The sequence below is a fragment of the Nipponia nippon genome, unplaced genomic scaffold (genome assembly GCF_047370975.1).
Source record: "Nipponia nippon isolate SJK-2023a ecotype South Korea unplaced genomic scaffold, ASM4737097v1 scaffold_4, whole genome shotgun sequence".
Lineage (NCBI taxonomy): Eukaryota > Metazoa > Chordata > Aves > Pelecaniformes > Threskiornithidae > Nipponia > Nipponia nippon.
In genome coordinates this window covers 68031148-68045900 of record NW_028262358.1, presented here as the reverse complement: position 1 = coordinate 68045900, position 14753 = coordinate 68031148, and the positions used below count along the sequence as shown (strand labels likewise).

The 14753-nt window shown below is 49.3% G+C and overlaps 1 protein-coding gene across 2 annotated transcripts; it reads left to right on the top strand.

Annotated features, from left to right (window-relative positions):
- Window positions 1-911: 911 nt before the first annotated feature.
- Window positions 912-12613, top strand: HEY2 (hes related family bHLH transcription factor with YRPW motif 2). 2 transcript variants are annotated; one of them, XM_087775393.1, is made up of 5 exons: window positions 912-1047; window positions 2226-2304; window positions 2412-2495; window positions 5179-5260; window positions 10288-12610. In XM_087775393.1, the coding sequence occupies exons 1-5, from the start codon at window positions 965-967 to the stop codon at window positions 10968-10970; spliced, it is 1011 nt and encodes a 336-aa protein (XP_087631519.1). In that variant the 5' UTR covers window positions 912-964; the 3' UTR covers window positions 10971-12610. The 2 variants fall into 2 exon arrangements, with proteins under 2 accessions (XP_087631519.1, XP_087631520.1); XM_087775394.1 differs by lacking the exon at window positions 2412-2495 and having other exon boundaries at window positions 10288-12613.
- Window positions 12614-14753: the final 2140 nt, after the last annotated feature.

The window sequence follows — 14753 nt, the reverse complement described above, 5'->3', positions numbered from 1 at the left end:
AAATTTTTGCGGAGAATATAGCGGAAAATGTACCACCCCCGAATGTATTTTGTCAGGAATCTGGAATTAGAAAGCGCAAAACAAATAAGCAGGGGGAGGAAAAATCCCAAACAAAAGCAAAATAAACCCGCCTGTTAAGGATCCGCCAGTAACCGAGCCGCTAAGCTTCCTCCAAGTCCTTTCCAGCCGGGATTATCGCCGTGCTTGGCTCCCGTCCCTGCAAGTGCCCGCTACCCCTCGGCGCGCCCGTGGGAGCCCTGCGGGACGGGGCGGACGGGGCCGCTCGCCCGGCCGGGCCGGGATTCGTACCTTTCCCGGGATTCGTACCTTTCCCGGGATTTACACAACCCCCAAACCCGCGCTTCGGTGCCCTACAAGACACCCCGCGGCATCCCAGGAGCGGCGGCCAGGGCTGCCCGGCACCCCCGGGGGCTTTGCAGGACGAGGCGAGGGGGCTGATCCGGCTCGGGACTCACGGGCCAGGGGCAGCAAGGCCCCCCCAAATGCCGGGTGGGATAGCGGGGCCGCCCCCCGCCCCCCTCCGGCGGCATGAGAGGGGCTGGGAGCCGGATCCCGCTTCTTGCCCCCGGAGGGCGAGCCCCGGGGCTGCCCCGGAGCCCGGCGCCGTGCCGGGGGCACCTGCCCCGCTCCGCTCCCCGCCCGCCGGGGGCCGAGGGCGGCCGGGCCCCCCGCGGAGCGACCGCCCGCGCCTCCGCGCCGCTCCGCGCCGCTCCGCGCCTCCGCGGTGGGCGGCCCCCCCGCCCCGTCACCCCCGGCGGGGCGGGCCTTGCCGGGGGCGGGCCGTCGGGCTTGAGGCCGTGCCGCGGCGTGGGAAAGCGCCTCAGAGAGGGTTTGCTCTGCTGGCGGTGCGGAGCCGAGCCGAGCCAGACCTCCCCCCCCCCCCCGGATTTATTTATCTCTGCCCCCACCCCGGCTATAAACTGCGCCGCGTCTTCTGCCCACGATGAAGCGACCTTGCGAGGAAACTACCTCAGACAGCGACATGGACGAGACTATAGACGTGGGGAGTGAGAACAACTACTCGGGGTAAGTGGGGCAGCCCCGGACCCCCCCGCTCCGGGGCCGCCGTCTCCGCGGGCGGGGGCCGGGATGGGGCAGACCCGGGGGGGAAACGCGGCCGCCCCGTCGGGGGGGCGGGGGGGGGCGGCCCCCCCGAGTGCGAAGCGGGGTGCGGTTTTGTCCCCCTCCAGGTCAACTAGCAGCTTGTTGATAGCCCCCCGAGAATTTGCCCCGCGGTCTAGCTGCCCGAGCCTCGAAATTACGCGGAGCACTCAAGCGGCTTGCGAGCCGCCGGGCTGTAGTTCATTAGCTCCGCTTAATTTGCCATTTTCAATCAGATCTTTTCCCAAATAGCTCCTGAGCAGGCCGAACAACCTAAGGGAATCGGCGCCAGCGGGAAATGAGCTGTGGAAAGTGAGCAGGGATCCGCAGTGGTCGAAGGGTGACTTGGGCAGCGCCTGTGCGCAAGCCGCGGGCGAGCTGGGTGCTTGCCGAAGGCGGGCGGGCCGGCGAGCTCCCCCGGGACGGCGCGGGTCTCCAAACCTGCTCCTGCCCATTTAGAGGCACCGGCGCCCGCGCCCCGTCTCGTCCGCACCAGTGGCTAAACGAGTAGCAAAAGCTACTGGAGTTTTTGCCCGCTCATGGTGAAATAAAAAACCTTTTTGTACTTGTGGGTAGTGCAGGTTTAAAAGTGGGTTTTGAATTCTGCTCCTGGTGCGGGACAATGCAAGGGACGCGGGCTGGGAAGCTGGCTTTGTGCTTGGGCATCTATCGACTCGTGTAGCAATGGGCAGGAGTGTCAAAACCTAGCAGGCCAGGCAGAGGCCGTGGCATCGGATACGCGTGCTTACCACTGCTGGTAGCACGGAGAGACGGTTCGCGTGGCTTTGGACTCGGTTCTTCAGCCTGCGTTGGGTAGGCAGGGCTTTATATGCAATGAAAATGAAATCAGCTGAGCTGGGCAGTGAGCTGTCTTCAGAAAGGAACTTTATTTCCAACGGAGTGTGCTGTCAATTCAAAATATATGCTGGGGCAATCCAAAATGAAATCTCTCTCTCGAAAAATACTGTGCAGCGCAAAGCACATCTTCTAAGCACTGCAAGCAGCAGGAGAGGGACTATGCATACTGAATATGGTGACCTAAGGTGTCTTCAGTGAGCAGTGTCAAGTTGTGCAACACCTGACATACTTTTGTTGTTTCACAGGCAAAGTAATAGTTCTGTCATTCGATCAAATTCCCCAACAACAACATCTCAGATTATGGCCAGAAAGAAAAGAAGAGGGGTACGTTGCATTTAATTCTTTTCCCGTGTGACAGTTTGCATGTGTGCTGTGATTTTGCCCTTCAACATTTTTTATAAACTTCATGTGTTTTGTTTTTTTGGGAATAGATTATAGAGAAAAGGCGCCGTGATCGTATAAATAACAGTTTATCAGAGCTGAGGCGGCTTGTGCCAACTGCTTTTGAAAAACAAGTAAGCCCTTTTTTTTTTTTTTTTAAATTCTGTATCTCATCTGGCAATGTTAGTTCTCTTGTAAAACTCATTAAAATAATATTGTATGTGTCCTGATCTGGCACAAAGCAGGCATTTCAATAAAATGCTTTCTTGTGGCAAAACTATTAGAAACATAATTCATTATAAGGCTGAAAAACATTTCCATTCTTTGGCTTGTTTTTCCCTTAAGGGTAACTGTGTTCATGTTGCCTCTGTTCTTTCGATGAATTCCAGTAGTGGTTTTGTTAAAAATGTGCTTTACTCCATATTTAAAAAAAAAAAAAAACAAACCCAGCACAGCTCCCCCAAACCTGTATGTCAATTAGCCTTCTGTCTAAATCTTTAAATATAATCTCCTTCGCCCCTACTTTAAGAAACCTTTGGTTTTTGATCTATAATTTCAGTTGCAAACTAATCAATCCAGTTTCCTGCAAAGGGAACAGACAGTCTGGATTATTCACGTTTCAAAATGACTCTTTAGAACCAGGGCATTAGGAGAGGGAATAGGCCCATGCCATGTGAGCTAGTGAAGCCAGTGATACGTTCAAAGACTTGCAGTGAGCAAGTATTCAAGTAGGAAGGCTGGAAGGACCCAACTAACTTCGGTTCAGGTACTTGGTCATGAAATTACAGACCAAAAGCTTAGAACGCAATCTGTCCTGTAAAAAAGGGCATTTTGTTTATGCCATTCAAATTAAATTATTTATTTACTTTTCCATATCTCGATTTTTATTTTTTGGGCTTTGATTCAATATTTAGCCTTGTTCCTCTTTTACTGGAGGCATCCGAAGATCTATGGGTATGCGCAATTGGCACTATGTTTCAATAAAGAGGTACCGACTGAAAATAAAGAATCTGACTTCCTTGTAATAGTAAAATAAAAAACAGAAAGTAAAATTTGAGAGCAGGATTGCGACATGCTGAATGTCAGTGGTAACTGCGTGGCAAGCACCGCACCGTATTAGGCCTGTTACATCCCTGGTCTGAGCAAAAGCTAAAAAGAAATTTTAAATATTGTAAGCACGGTGAGAGCATCACTTGCGTCACCTGTAATACGCTTGTAATAACTGGTAGTTGTAACTGGGCCCTTCCGTCGGTTCTGGCCAAATGGAGTGACAGAGGTATTTTCAGCTAGATAAACAGGGGCAAGAGACAACAGTTGTTTGTCCCGTTTTATTGTTTACTTCTTGAAAACCACAAACATTATAAAACAAGTCCTACAGAGCCTTTGGAAATTACCCAGCGCCATGCAGTTTTTAGCTATTAGTCATTCTCACTGAGACGGCTTGTGCTGTGTCTATGGAAAAGATGAAGTCTGAGAAAAGTACAGGATGTAGTCACGTGTAAAACGGGGAATTCTGACCAAAAATTTGCACGCGCACCAACCTTTGTATGAGGAAAGCGCCAAAAGCAATAAGCGGATAGAAGAAAATGTATTGGCGTAAAAATGAGCGCGCGCTGTGTTTTGTTCAGAAAGCCCCACCATTTTTCTGCAATATCCCCAGGACAAAGTCATCAGTCCTTTTCCAGCTCCTTGACATTCAGCTCACTGAAGTTTCCGAGCTGGAGGTTTAGTTTCGCTTCCGCCTCCCTTCCTCCCTCCCCAAATCACAGCTCTGCTCTCCAGAGTCCCTCGCACAGATTAGTGCTGGCAGAGTGGGGCTGCGGAGGAGGGCGTAAGCCTTACCTAACTCGCACATGTGCAACCTGGGCGAAGCCGGCTGAGGCTGTAGGACGGCCGACGGCAGTGAGGTGGCCTGGATGATAAGTAAGAGAAAAATTTGGCTTGCAGGATGCGATCCGCCGATGGCTGAAGCTTTTGCAGCCCTGGTTTTAACTGATGCCAAGGAATGATTTCTTGCACTGGAATAACATTTGCGTGGTAAACTCTGTCATCTGGGCTTGCTCCAGGTATTCAAGGGAATGCTACTATGCCAAATAGTTATATTTATAGGTTAATACTACCTTTCGAGTTGCATTTTATACTTTTCCAGCACTTATTGTAGCTCTGTGAGCCACCCTCAGTAACAGAAAAGATTTTTACTGACAGAGAAGCTGTACTCTTTGACAGTGTTTAGCTTCATGTCACTGAAAACTAGGCCTCTCACTAACTTAAAATACCGTGGACTGTGTGGTTGCTTTTTCAGTTGAGAATGAGAATAGAATATTCAGCAGCCAAATGACATGTCGAAAATTAATAGGCGATTAAGAAAAAGGGATACTTCCCAGTGTGTGTCCACAGGGACACCTACTGGTAAAAGCAGAAAAAAAAAAGTTGGAGCGGGGTCTTCATCGATAGCTGTGCAGACCTGTCCTGCCAGCTCTCCATTTGTGTTTGTTGTTAAAAAGAAAGTCCAGAAAGTGATGTATTTCTCTCATTTCATGCAGATGTGATCGCTAGGCTATCTTCAAGGCCAGAGCTACGCTGAGCTATAGCCTTAATAAAGCAAAATTGTACTGCTGCTGCTTGTATCGCTAGACAGGAGACAGCATTAGTCCTTAGACAAAGTCTGGCAGGCAGATGCTCACGAAAGAATTAAGCTGAGAATGTCCTAATGATAGGAGAAATTGAAACCACAAGGCTGAGCTCAGTGGAAAGTATATAAAATTAAAGTTTCTCGTACTTGTAAGCCTTTATTTATATGAGTCTCTTATGTCAAAGGGATCTGCCAAATTAGAAAAAGCGGAAATACTGCAAATGACAGTGGATCATCTGAAGATGCTGCAGGCAACGGGAGGTAAAGGTAAGGAGCCGACAGTTTCTTTTCTAATATTTGGGGAAATCTCAGCAAAAAAAGTGCTTTGAGGAGCTGTGATAGGCGTTTCCAGATTAAAGCAGTGGAAATCAATGCTAATGGCAGGATTGAACTCGTGGGAAAGAGCTACTGGGACAAAAGAAGCACTTGACCCTGAGCTTGTGTTTGCTTTCATAACACTGTGGGAGTAAAGGCTTCATTCACAGGCAGCCCAGTCAGAGATTTGTTTGGGGTTTCCAAAGAGGACTGAAATCTGCACAGGGAGACAAAACAAATACACAAACACCAAACATAAACAGGAGGTTTGTGGCAACAATTGTGTAGCACAAAACCAATGCTAAACCTCATTATCCAGCAGCTATACTGAAGGAAGTGGAGGGAGAGGAACTTTCGTTATTGTTTATGTATTTTCTTTGTTCTGGAAAGACTCTTAAATGCCAGGTTAGAGCGTCTCGTTCACCAGAACAAAACCCAGTCTCGCTCTATGCAGCTCCAGGTATCTGATAAAGCAGACAGGCAGACGGCTAGCAGCGCTCTCCGCACCCATATTTATATGCTATATTTGTGTGTCAGAGGTCTGGGTAGCTCCCTGTTAGTGGGTGCTGGCGTGACGCAGGGGCTGCGCTGGCTGACCCACTAGATCAGCCGGCTGCCGGGAGTCGAGCGTACCTCGCCTGTGCAAGCTGACAGTCCCGAGGCTGGAGGCCAAATGATTTCAGCCACCCACGAGGTGTTCTGTATCGTCATGATTTTGGAACTTATTTGGAGTGAAAAACTTGCTGGCCTCCTGTAAGCACGGTCCCACGTCCCGCGCCATCGACTGTGATTATGGTTCAAATTGTTGCAAGGGAAGCCAGCCGGTTTTTCATTCACCTGTTCTGCCATATAGGTAAAGCTAGAAAAGAGGTGGCTGCTGCTCCCTCTCTTCCTTTTTTGATTAAGCTCAAAAGTTTTTAGCCCGTGACTGAATTACAGCTTCTCTCTGTACCTTGCAGTGATTACAGAATTCAATTTAGAATCGGTGCATGCTTAACAACAGATGGTTATAGGAAAGCATGTCGAAGGCTGGTGTTCTGTTATCTGTGAAAATTAACACTGAGCTTACATACGTATTGTCTAGGTGTTAAGAGGCTACAAGTCCATTTATGCTTAAAATTTATGGGTAGCTTGTTCTATAAGAGGTGAAAGGGATTTTATTGCCCTTCGTATAACCGACACAGCTCTTGATTCCTCAGAAAATGTGCAAAATTAAATAAAAAAAAATGTTAATTTTTGCATCTAAAAGCATTCTTTACAGAGCACTATTTAGTTGGTAAAGCTATGCTCTTGAAAGTTACGAAACGCCAGAAGTGATCATGCTTGTGCAATTTGAATTCAGATCCTCTGTGTGCGCGCGTGATGGTGCCGTCCTTAATTGCACGGTTGCGTGCTGGCTTTCCGCAAGCTCTGTCTCACTTGGTGCGCGGGGCGATCGACGCTCGGCTGCTGAGAGAAGCGGTGGCTGTTTCGCTTCATCCTCCCCGCGCGACGTGCAGCTCGGCTGTCCCAGCCTGACCCCTGCTTCACGCTGCGCATCGTTCTTCTTAAGAGCTGCAGCAGCTCCCACCTCGCTGATGTCTGCACTGACAGTGGAAGGGCCAGGAGGTCAACCCTCTTTCCCCTGCCTCCCTGCCTAAAAAGTGTATGTGGGAGATTATTTTATAACTGGGTCAGGTTGGGTGGCCCAGCCAGTGGGGCAGGGGACGAAGTGCCTGGGATGGGAGCTGCTGGGCAGAGAGAGGTGTCGGCAGAGCCCCGGCCTCCGGCTGCGGCCGGACAAGCTGGATTTTGTTAGCAGCCCCAAGTCCTGCGGTCTCTGCCTTGGTCCACCGCCACCGCCGTGCCTCTCCCTGTGCCGGGCTGACACTGTGGCTGCCGGAGGGCGGTTCGGGGAAGGACGAAGCATCGGGGTGCGGGGAGAGGCGATGCCAGCTTACACCCGCGTGAGCCCGCTGCCACCGGGTGGGCAACGGCAGCTGCCGTCACGCCATACAGAGCCCCGGTTGTTACTCGCGGTCCGTAGCGGGTGGGACATCAATATAATACCCAACTGCTTCACAAGTACTATGGCTTTATCGTCTCCTTCTGACCCAGAGATAAGAGTAATCTCACTGCATGGATTAAGAAACTTTAAGAAAAAGAGGTTTGCGAGTTAGTACCGGGCAAAGTTTAAGCCTGTGTTTCCTGCTTGCTTAATGTTTTACTTTGCAACCTAAGTAACAGCTTTAAATATAATTTCTTAGGGTGTTTTTGAGGCAGACGTTTGTTTTATTTGCAACTGCAGTTATTCCCACTTTGTAACTCATCGTCCGAGCCAGAAACTTTTTTGGATCAGCAAAAAAATGAATTCCATCATTTTTCCTATGGACAAAAGCTATTATCGCAGCAGGGAGAAATGGGTCCTGATACCCTTATGCTCCCCTGCTTTGAGGGCCGGGGAGAGCTCGTCCTCTTCTTCCTCACGCAGAAATGGAGGACACCCCCGATGGGGAATGCCCGGGGCTAGGAAAGCCAGGGTGGAGTCAGCCGCTGCTCAGCGTGCCGAGCCCGAGGTGGGCACGGCGGAAGAAAACCCGACGTGGCTCCTGTCCCTTCTCTCCTTTTCGGAGCTGCCGAGGCAAGCAGGCTGCCGCCTCTAAGGTCCTGCACGGACTCCGTGTTTCCGCCGCCCTGACGCAGGTGCGGGCAATGGTCTCCTGTTCACATTGAGTTATTATTTTGGCCTGGGGCCAGGGCTTTTTGCTGACTGTGCAAGCAAGCACAGGGGAGGAGTAATTTGTCAACAGTGAGTAGCTCGCTGGGACCTTGGTGTTGTTTTATTGCAGCTTCACTGCAAATTTAGCTTGGTTGACTGACACCTGGGTCAGCAACATGAGTTAATATAGCTCAAATGACTTAGCCGGTGTCCTGTGTGCAGAGCAGGTGGGTTACCAGCATAGCTGAAGGAAAAGCGAGACTTCCCATTTGCTACAAAATGCCGGCGTGTATGCGTGTGGGTGGTGGTGAAAGATGTTCTTGGGTTTTGGAAAGAAAAAAGAATCAACATTTTTAAGTCTGTCTCAGAAGGGGGAAGCCAGCAAAGGGGAAACCTGGAAAGATAACCATCAAAATCAAAACACAATGGAGCCTGGGAGTCCCAGCTCTCATCTCCCCTCTGTTTTCATGTCTCGGCCACCATAGGAGACTGAGAGGGAGCCAGGATCACCGGGGCTTTGGGACGGCTCGTCACAGAGCCAGCAGCTCAGACTCAGGGGAAGCTGGTGACAACCACATCCCCCACGTCTCCTCCGGTCCGGAGGGAAGGAGGCCGGGAAGCCCTGGCTTGAGCCGTGCGTTCTCAGGAGTCCCAGGCTGGCTGACTCACGGCCAGAGCCGGGAGGCAGCTTTGGCTGCCCGTCAGCCTCTCTGAAGCCGCCGGAGGTCCTGGAGCCTCCGGCATTGAGGCAGTCCCCATGCCAGGCTGGCTGGCACCCGCACAGGTGCCCTGCGAGCTCGCCGCTGCTGGCCTGCCTGGCATTTGTTTCTCAGGAGTTCACTCAAACCGCAGCGTTTCCACAGATCACTTGGTCCTGGCAGGAAAAAAAAAGTGCAAGGAGTCAGTGCTTGCCGAGACGAGTCCTCGACCCCTCGTGCTCACCGATCTGCTGGCCGAGATGGGGTTTCTCTTGGGTTTCGTGCAGCCTCAGATGAGCAAGGCAGCCTGTGTCAAAATCGCTGTCGTAATTTGGCAAGAAGGGCTATATAGCAGGCAGGGGATTTGGGGTGACGTCTATAAATGTGCCCAAGTTAATTCTATAATGCGGGCGTGCAGCAACAGAAAGGCTCTTTTCTTGCTTGAAAGTTGATAAAAGCGAGAACAACTATCTAAGGCGCTAGCATTTTTCAGAAACACTAAGATTATTTCATGCCAGAGAGTGCAAGGCCTAATGCAGGTATTGCTGCCACATTCCTCCATAGTAAGGGCACTTGATCTTTGTATACTAGCACACATCATAGTCACACATACCTAAGCATTTTCACTGAAAACAAGAGGAAAAACCACCATGCCAGCTTGGGAGGGGATAGGATGTTATTCCCCCAAGGAGACTACTTTTAAACTAAAATAGGAAAATTCCAAAAACTGGAATAGGATTTTGTAGTTGACGAGCTGCAACTTAAGCACTAGATTTGATGCTAGATCCCTTTAGAAAAGGAATATCTTTTCATGTGCATTTAATAAGACAATTTTTTTTTTCAATGCTTTTTTGTCCCAAGCCTGTGGAGCTCTAGTTGCTGTTTGTTGAAATACCTCATGGGCCATATGACTGTCAGTCTTCCATCTCCAAATAAGCAATGGCATTACATAAAACGTTTTCTCAGTAAAGCTTTTTATTGTGTGTGTGCAGAGTCATGACAAGATGTTTTTAGTTTGTAGTTAAATAACACCGTATGTCATATTGTCCCAATGACTCTGTGAAGTAGATGGGACCCTGGCAGCAGCTACAACAACTATCTCGCAATGTCGAGAAATAGTTTGAGGGCATTACTAGGAACGCCAGGGTAGAAAAGAAAAGGCAGGGTAGTACATGCAAGCTCTCTGATCTCCAGCCTGTTTCTTTGTGCGGATAAACGTCTGGTTCACACACACACACACACACACACGCACGCGCGCTTGCGCGCAGGGTCAATACTGCACTGCCGCAGCTTGCTGAGGAATTTCAGGAGAGGCATCGTATATCTTTTTAAGTGTCACGAGTACTTATGGACTTAATTCCTTTCATTTGTATATTGTCTGCAAAAACAACTGCAGCCTATTGCATTACAGGGATGGTGACACGAATCATTTACGGATCAGAGAACAAACTTTTCGCGTTGCAAATCTTAACCTGTAAATGGGCGATGTGGTGGCTGAGCAGGGACCGGCTTAGCCGCGTCACCTTAACGCCGGCTGGGAAGCCGGCTCGAAACTCAATGCATCTTTTGCCCTCCCCTTGCAGGTTATTTTGACGCTCATTCCCTGGCCATGGATTTCATGAGCATCGGCTTCCGGGAGTGCTTGACAGAAGTGGCGAGGTACCTGACGTCGGTGGAAGGTCTCGATACATCTGACCCCTTGCGCGTTAGACTCGTGTCTCACCTGAGCACCTGTGCCTCTCAGAGGGAAGCGGCCGCCATGACCTCCTCCATGGCCCACCACCACCACCACCCCTTGCACCCTCACCACTGGGCAGCCGCCTTTCACCACCTCCCGGCCGCTCTGCTGCAGCCGAACGGACTCCATGGCTCCGAGGCCGCCCCGTGCAGACTCTCCTCGGACGTGCCCCCCCACGGCTCCGCCTTGCTCACGGCCACCTTCGCCCACGCCGACGCCGCCCTCAGAGTCCCCTCCGCTGGCAGTGTCGCTCCCTGCGTCCCCCCTCTCTCTACCTCCCTCTTGTCCCTCTCGGCTACCGTTCACGCTGCGGCAGCAGCAGCCACGGCCGCGGCCCAGAGCTTCCCCCTCTCCTTCACCGGCGCCTTCCCCATGCTCCCCCCCAGCGCGGCCGCTGCCGCTGTGGCTGCGGCAACAGCCATCACCCCCCCGTTGGCCGTATCAGCCACCGCCAGCCCTCAGCAGGCTGGCAGCGGGGGCAGCACTAAACCCTACCGGCCCTGGGGGACTGAAGTTGGAGCCTTTTAGGTCCCCCCTCTCCCTTCCCGGTCCGGCTCCCTCCTCTCCCTCAGCGCACGCACGTGTGCACACCCACGCCCCCACGTGCACACCCACACCCCCACACGAGCCTCCGGGACTCGGCGTGTCCTTCCCGCTCAGCCCGGCCGAGGGGCCGCCTTCACCCAAAGGGCCTGAGAGGTGCCGGCAAGCCCGCCGAGGAATGGCACAGCTATCCTCGCCCCGGGCGTCGGAGGGGACACGGGATGGTATCTTCTTCTTCTCGGTTTGTTTTGCTGGAGGCACCTTGAGGGAGCAGCCATGGCTTTCAGAAACAGCGTGACCATATCGGCATGTAGAGGTTTCCTGGGAAATACGTAGACGCTAGAACTAATAATTCTCCAGCTATGCATCCTTGTTTGGCAGAGAGGTGAGGGATCGCACCTACTGGTTCTCCCCAAGCTAGAAAAAGAGTTTGAATTTCATAAGTGCCTGACACTGAAAAAATAATAATAAAAAACCTATATATGCGTGTGTTCTGCTAAAACAAATAACATTGCACAGGTATGGAAATGATATGGGAGAGAGGAAATCCTGCGTTCAGCTTCAGGACTCGGATATCTTTCCAGGGAAGAGCGTGCTCTTGAAGGGGAGAGGTTTCTTTAGCCAAAAGATCGCCGAGGAAGAATGTTCAATTTGACAGGCCTAGTTCTCGCTTCCTTAGTTCACTTTCTTTGTACAGACTTGCCAAATTGTGACATCTAGCATAGCATTGGTAAAAGCAATTATCTTATCAGTGCTGGGATTAATGAACGTTTCAGCACTGCCTGTGAGCCTTGAGGCACCCTTTTTTACGGCTTAAATATGGTGCTAGCTCGTATCGGCACAAACAGTGAATTTGTCATGCACCCAGAAGTAACCACCTATTTAAAGTGTGCACACTTGGATACGGTTGATTCATGCCAATACAAGAGACTGTGTTGCAAGAGTTCAGATTAACTTATTTAGCTGTATATGGACATTTACTTTTAGCCGATTCTGTGCAAGATCCCTCATCTTTTCACTATCAGCTACAGGGACAACGATCACTCTGGGTATGAATGAAGTTACGGTAGGGACAATTTTTAAATTGGCTATTAACACGCCAACATTGTAATGTGGGTTTGATTCCAAACCAAAATGAATGTATTAAAGGGTATGTCAGTAAATTATTTTGTCAATACCCAGACAACTAGTGCTGCATAAAATGGTTTGCTTTCATTTTTTATTACAGTGACTTAAAATAACCTAAGTATTTTAATACATCCAGTCAAGAACTAGAGATTTTATGTAAAAAAAAAAAAAGTAAAAATAAAACACAGCATGTATTATTATGCACTTGATTTCTCTGCTGTGTGGAGAAAGCAATAAGCATTGAGAATGTTAAACATTATGCAAAATATACTTTAAAATATTTGTTTTAAAAATACTGTACCTAGTTGGTCTTTTATGCATTACTTTGTTAACCTTTTTTCTATGCAAAAGTCTTTACATATCACTAATTAAACGAAGTCCTTTTTGACTGCATTTTATGGATGATCTGTCGCAGTTTTTGTTTGCTTTTGAGGAAGACTCGTGGAGTCGAAGTTAGTTTTCTGCCACTGGTAACAAGCCTGTCGGCTGCTCCATCCTCTTCTGCTCCCCCTGCTCAGCCGGGGAGCCCGCCCCATACAGCGTGCTCTGAAACAGGTAGAAAAAAGCAGTCAGTAAAGCAGCATTGGTTTTCAGGCTTGTAAACTGGTTCTGCATTGACGGTACGCTTAACGATACAAACCCATCTGGCCATCCCAGAGAGCCCCCAGAATTGTGGGGTTTCTAGGTTCAGCCTTCCTTCAGATCCTCACTAAGGGCCTCGCTGTGTTTAGAAGGGGAAAATTTCAACCCAATGACATTATTAAATATCTGGATTGAGAGAAGGTGTTTTTTCCCTCCAGTTCTGGTCTTCTAATTTAGCAGTTCTCACCAAGGCAAGGGTTTGTTATTGTTTCACCTTAGATCTGCAAAGCCTGTCTGTAGAAGGCGTGTAAAGCTCTGTCCGCAAGGATAAGCACAGTGTCTTACATGTCCAAAAGACACTAAAAGATTATTATGCCCAAATAACAGCTGACAAGACTGAGGCACAGAAATGGGGTGACCACCCTTCAGCCAGACAGTGACTTCATCCGTTGCCAAAACGAAGCCTCAGCTCCGTGACTCGCTCCCCATCATCCCTTTCTCCCAAAGGTTAAACATGTAACCCATCCCTGCATCAGCTGGTCTCCAGCACCCAGGCCAGGAGGGACTGTGATTTGCCTGAACAGCCTGCTGCCCCATGGAGAAAATGGACAAAAGAGGGGGAAGAAGGCTTGCTACCCCTGCGCTGTAAATCATCCTTGATATTCTTTGAAGTTTTGTTGTTTGACATTTTTTGATTCAGGACACAAATGCTGTACTGCTTGCTGTACTGGCATGTTTAGCAGCATCCAGTTGAGGTACCATTCACTTTCCCTATGCGAAGTTTCAAGAATAAAGATGACATTAGTGAACTGGCAAGTAGATAAAAAGTGGGCTTTATTTACATGAAAAAGAGCAGTTGCAACCCTACTTGACTTTAAGCTGTTAGCTATTAACCTGCCCTCTAAGAGCCTGGCAGGAGGTCTCCCATGCATCATATCATGTTAAAAATGGGCAGCCACTGACTTGGTTCCACCTAAGGGCTTCAACCTAATTGATGTGCTGGAAATCATTACAATTTGTTGCCCCAAATGCAACATTTTGCCTCATTCTAAAGAAAGAAATTTTGAAAAAGTATTTCTGAAACTGATTAGAGGAAAGCGCAGTTATGTTAGCATCCTGAAACAATGCATCACGGATGGATTTGTGCAGCCTGTGTGTTTGGGCTTATCCCATTTTCACTCCTGCAAAACAGGCCAAATTCATGTATGCGGAGTTGCTGATGTTTCCTCTATTTCTTGTTCTGTTTTGTTGTCTTTTTCTTTGTTTTGTTTTGTTTTTTTTTAACCTGAATCACCTGAAGGGACCAGCACATAAGGCAGGAGCTCAGCCTTCATACCTGTTTAGTCCTGAGCTTCTCTTTGGAATGTTACCTCTGTGGCAGCGGATGAAGATTTCTCAATTGAGAAATTAATGAAGAAGCAGCATATTTTACATGTGCTGTTTGAAAGACATGAGACGGTAATAGCTTCTGATGGCTTCGGTTGTAGCTGTGCTAACAGGTCAGAGCTGAAGGAGTCTACGCAATTTTTAAAATGGAGCAAGGGAAAGCTGTTTCCTTGGCATAACCAAGACCCAAAAGGTAGGACGTGCACAACCTTACTTCGGCCCTTTTCTATCTTTATACTGCATTCAATGACGAATGGACGCAGAGGAAGATGAACATTTGTAATTCATATAATTTAGGACTAGATCATACCACAAGAAAGCAAGAAAACAAATCAGGCTGCTTGCTCAACAGTAAGCAGTTGGCTTTGACTAACTTTTCAAGGGGTGGCTTTGCAACCTTAAATTCCAGTTATCAAGAGGATCAAAGGAAGTTATGCAATTTCCTAGAATGTTTTTCTTAAGAGGAAAAAGCTAAAATCCAATTTTGTCACTCAGCATTAGCAGGCTCGAAACCTTAGCCCTCAGCAGTGCAAATAAAAAGCACTTGGGCTGCTGTAGCTGCGGGACTAACTGTGTCGCACAGCACCCTGAGAAGATTATTACCCTAGAGAGGAGGCGGGCGACTGAGAGGCGGTGCTGCCTGCCCTCCCTTTGCTCTGATTGCAAGCGGAG

What these genes read in the sequence shown, in the direction of transcription:
- HEY2 (XM_087775393.1), top strand. Translation starts at nt 965, where the DNA reads ATGAAGCGACCTTGCGAGGAAACTACCTCAGACAGCGACATGGACGAG. An exon ending in CAACTGCTTTTGAAAAACAA is followed by an intron (nt 2,496 to 5,178) that starts GTAAGCCCTTTT and finishes CTTATGTCAAAG; the next exon opens with GGATCTGCCAAATTAGAAAA. An exon ending in GCAGGCAACGGGAGGTAAAG is followed by an intron (nt 5,261 to 10,287) that starts GTAAGGAGCCGA and finishes CTCCCCTTGCAG; the next exon opens with GTTATTTTGACGCTCATTCC.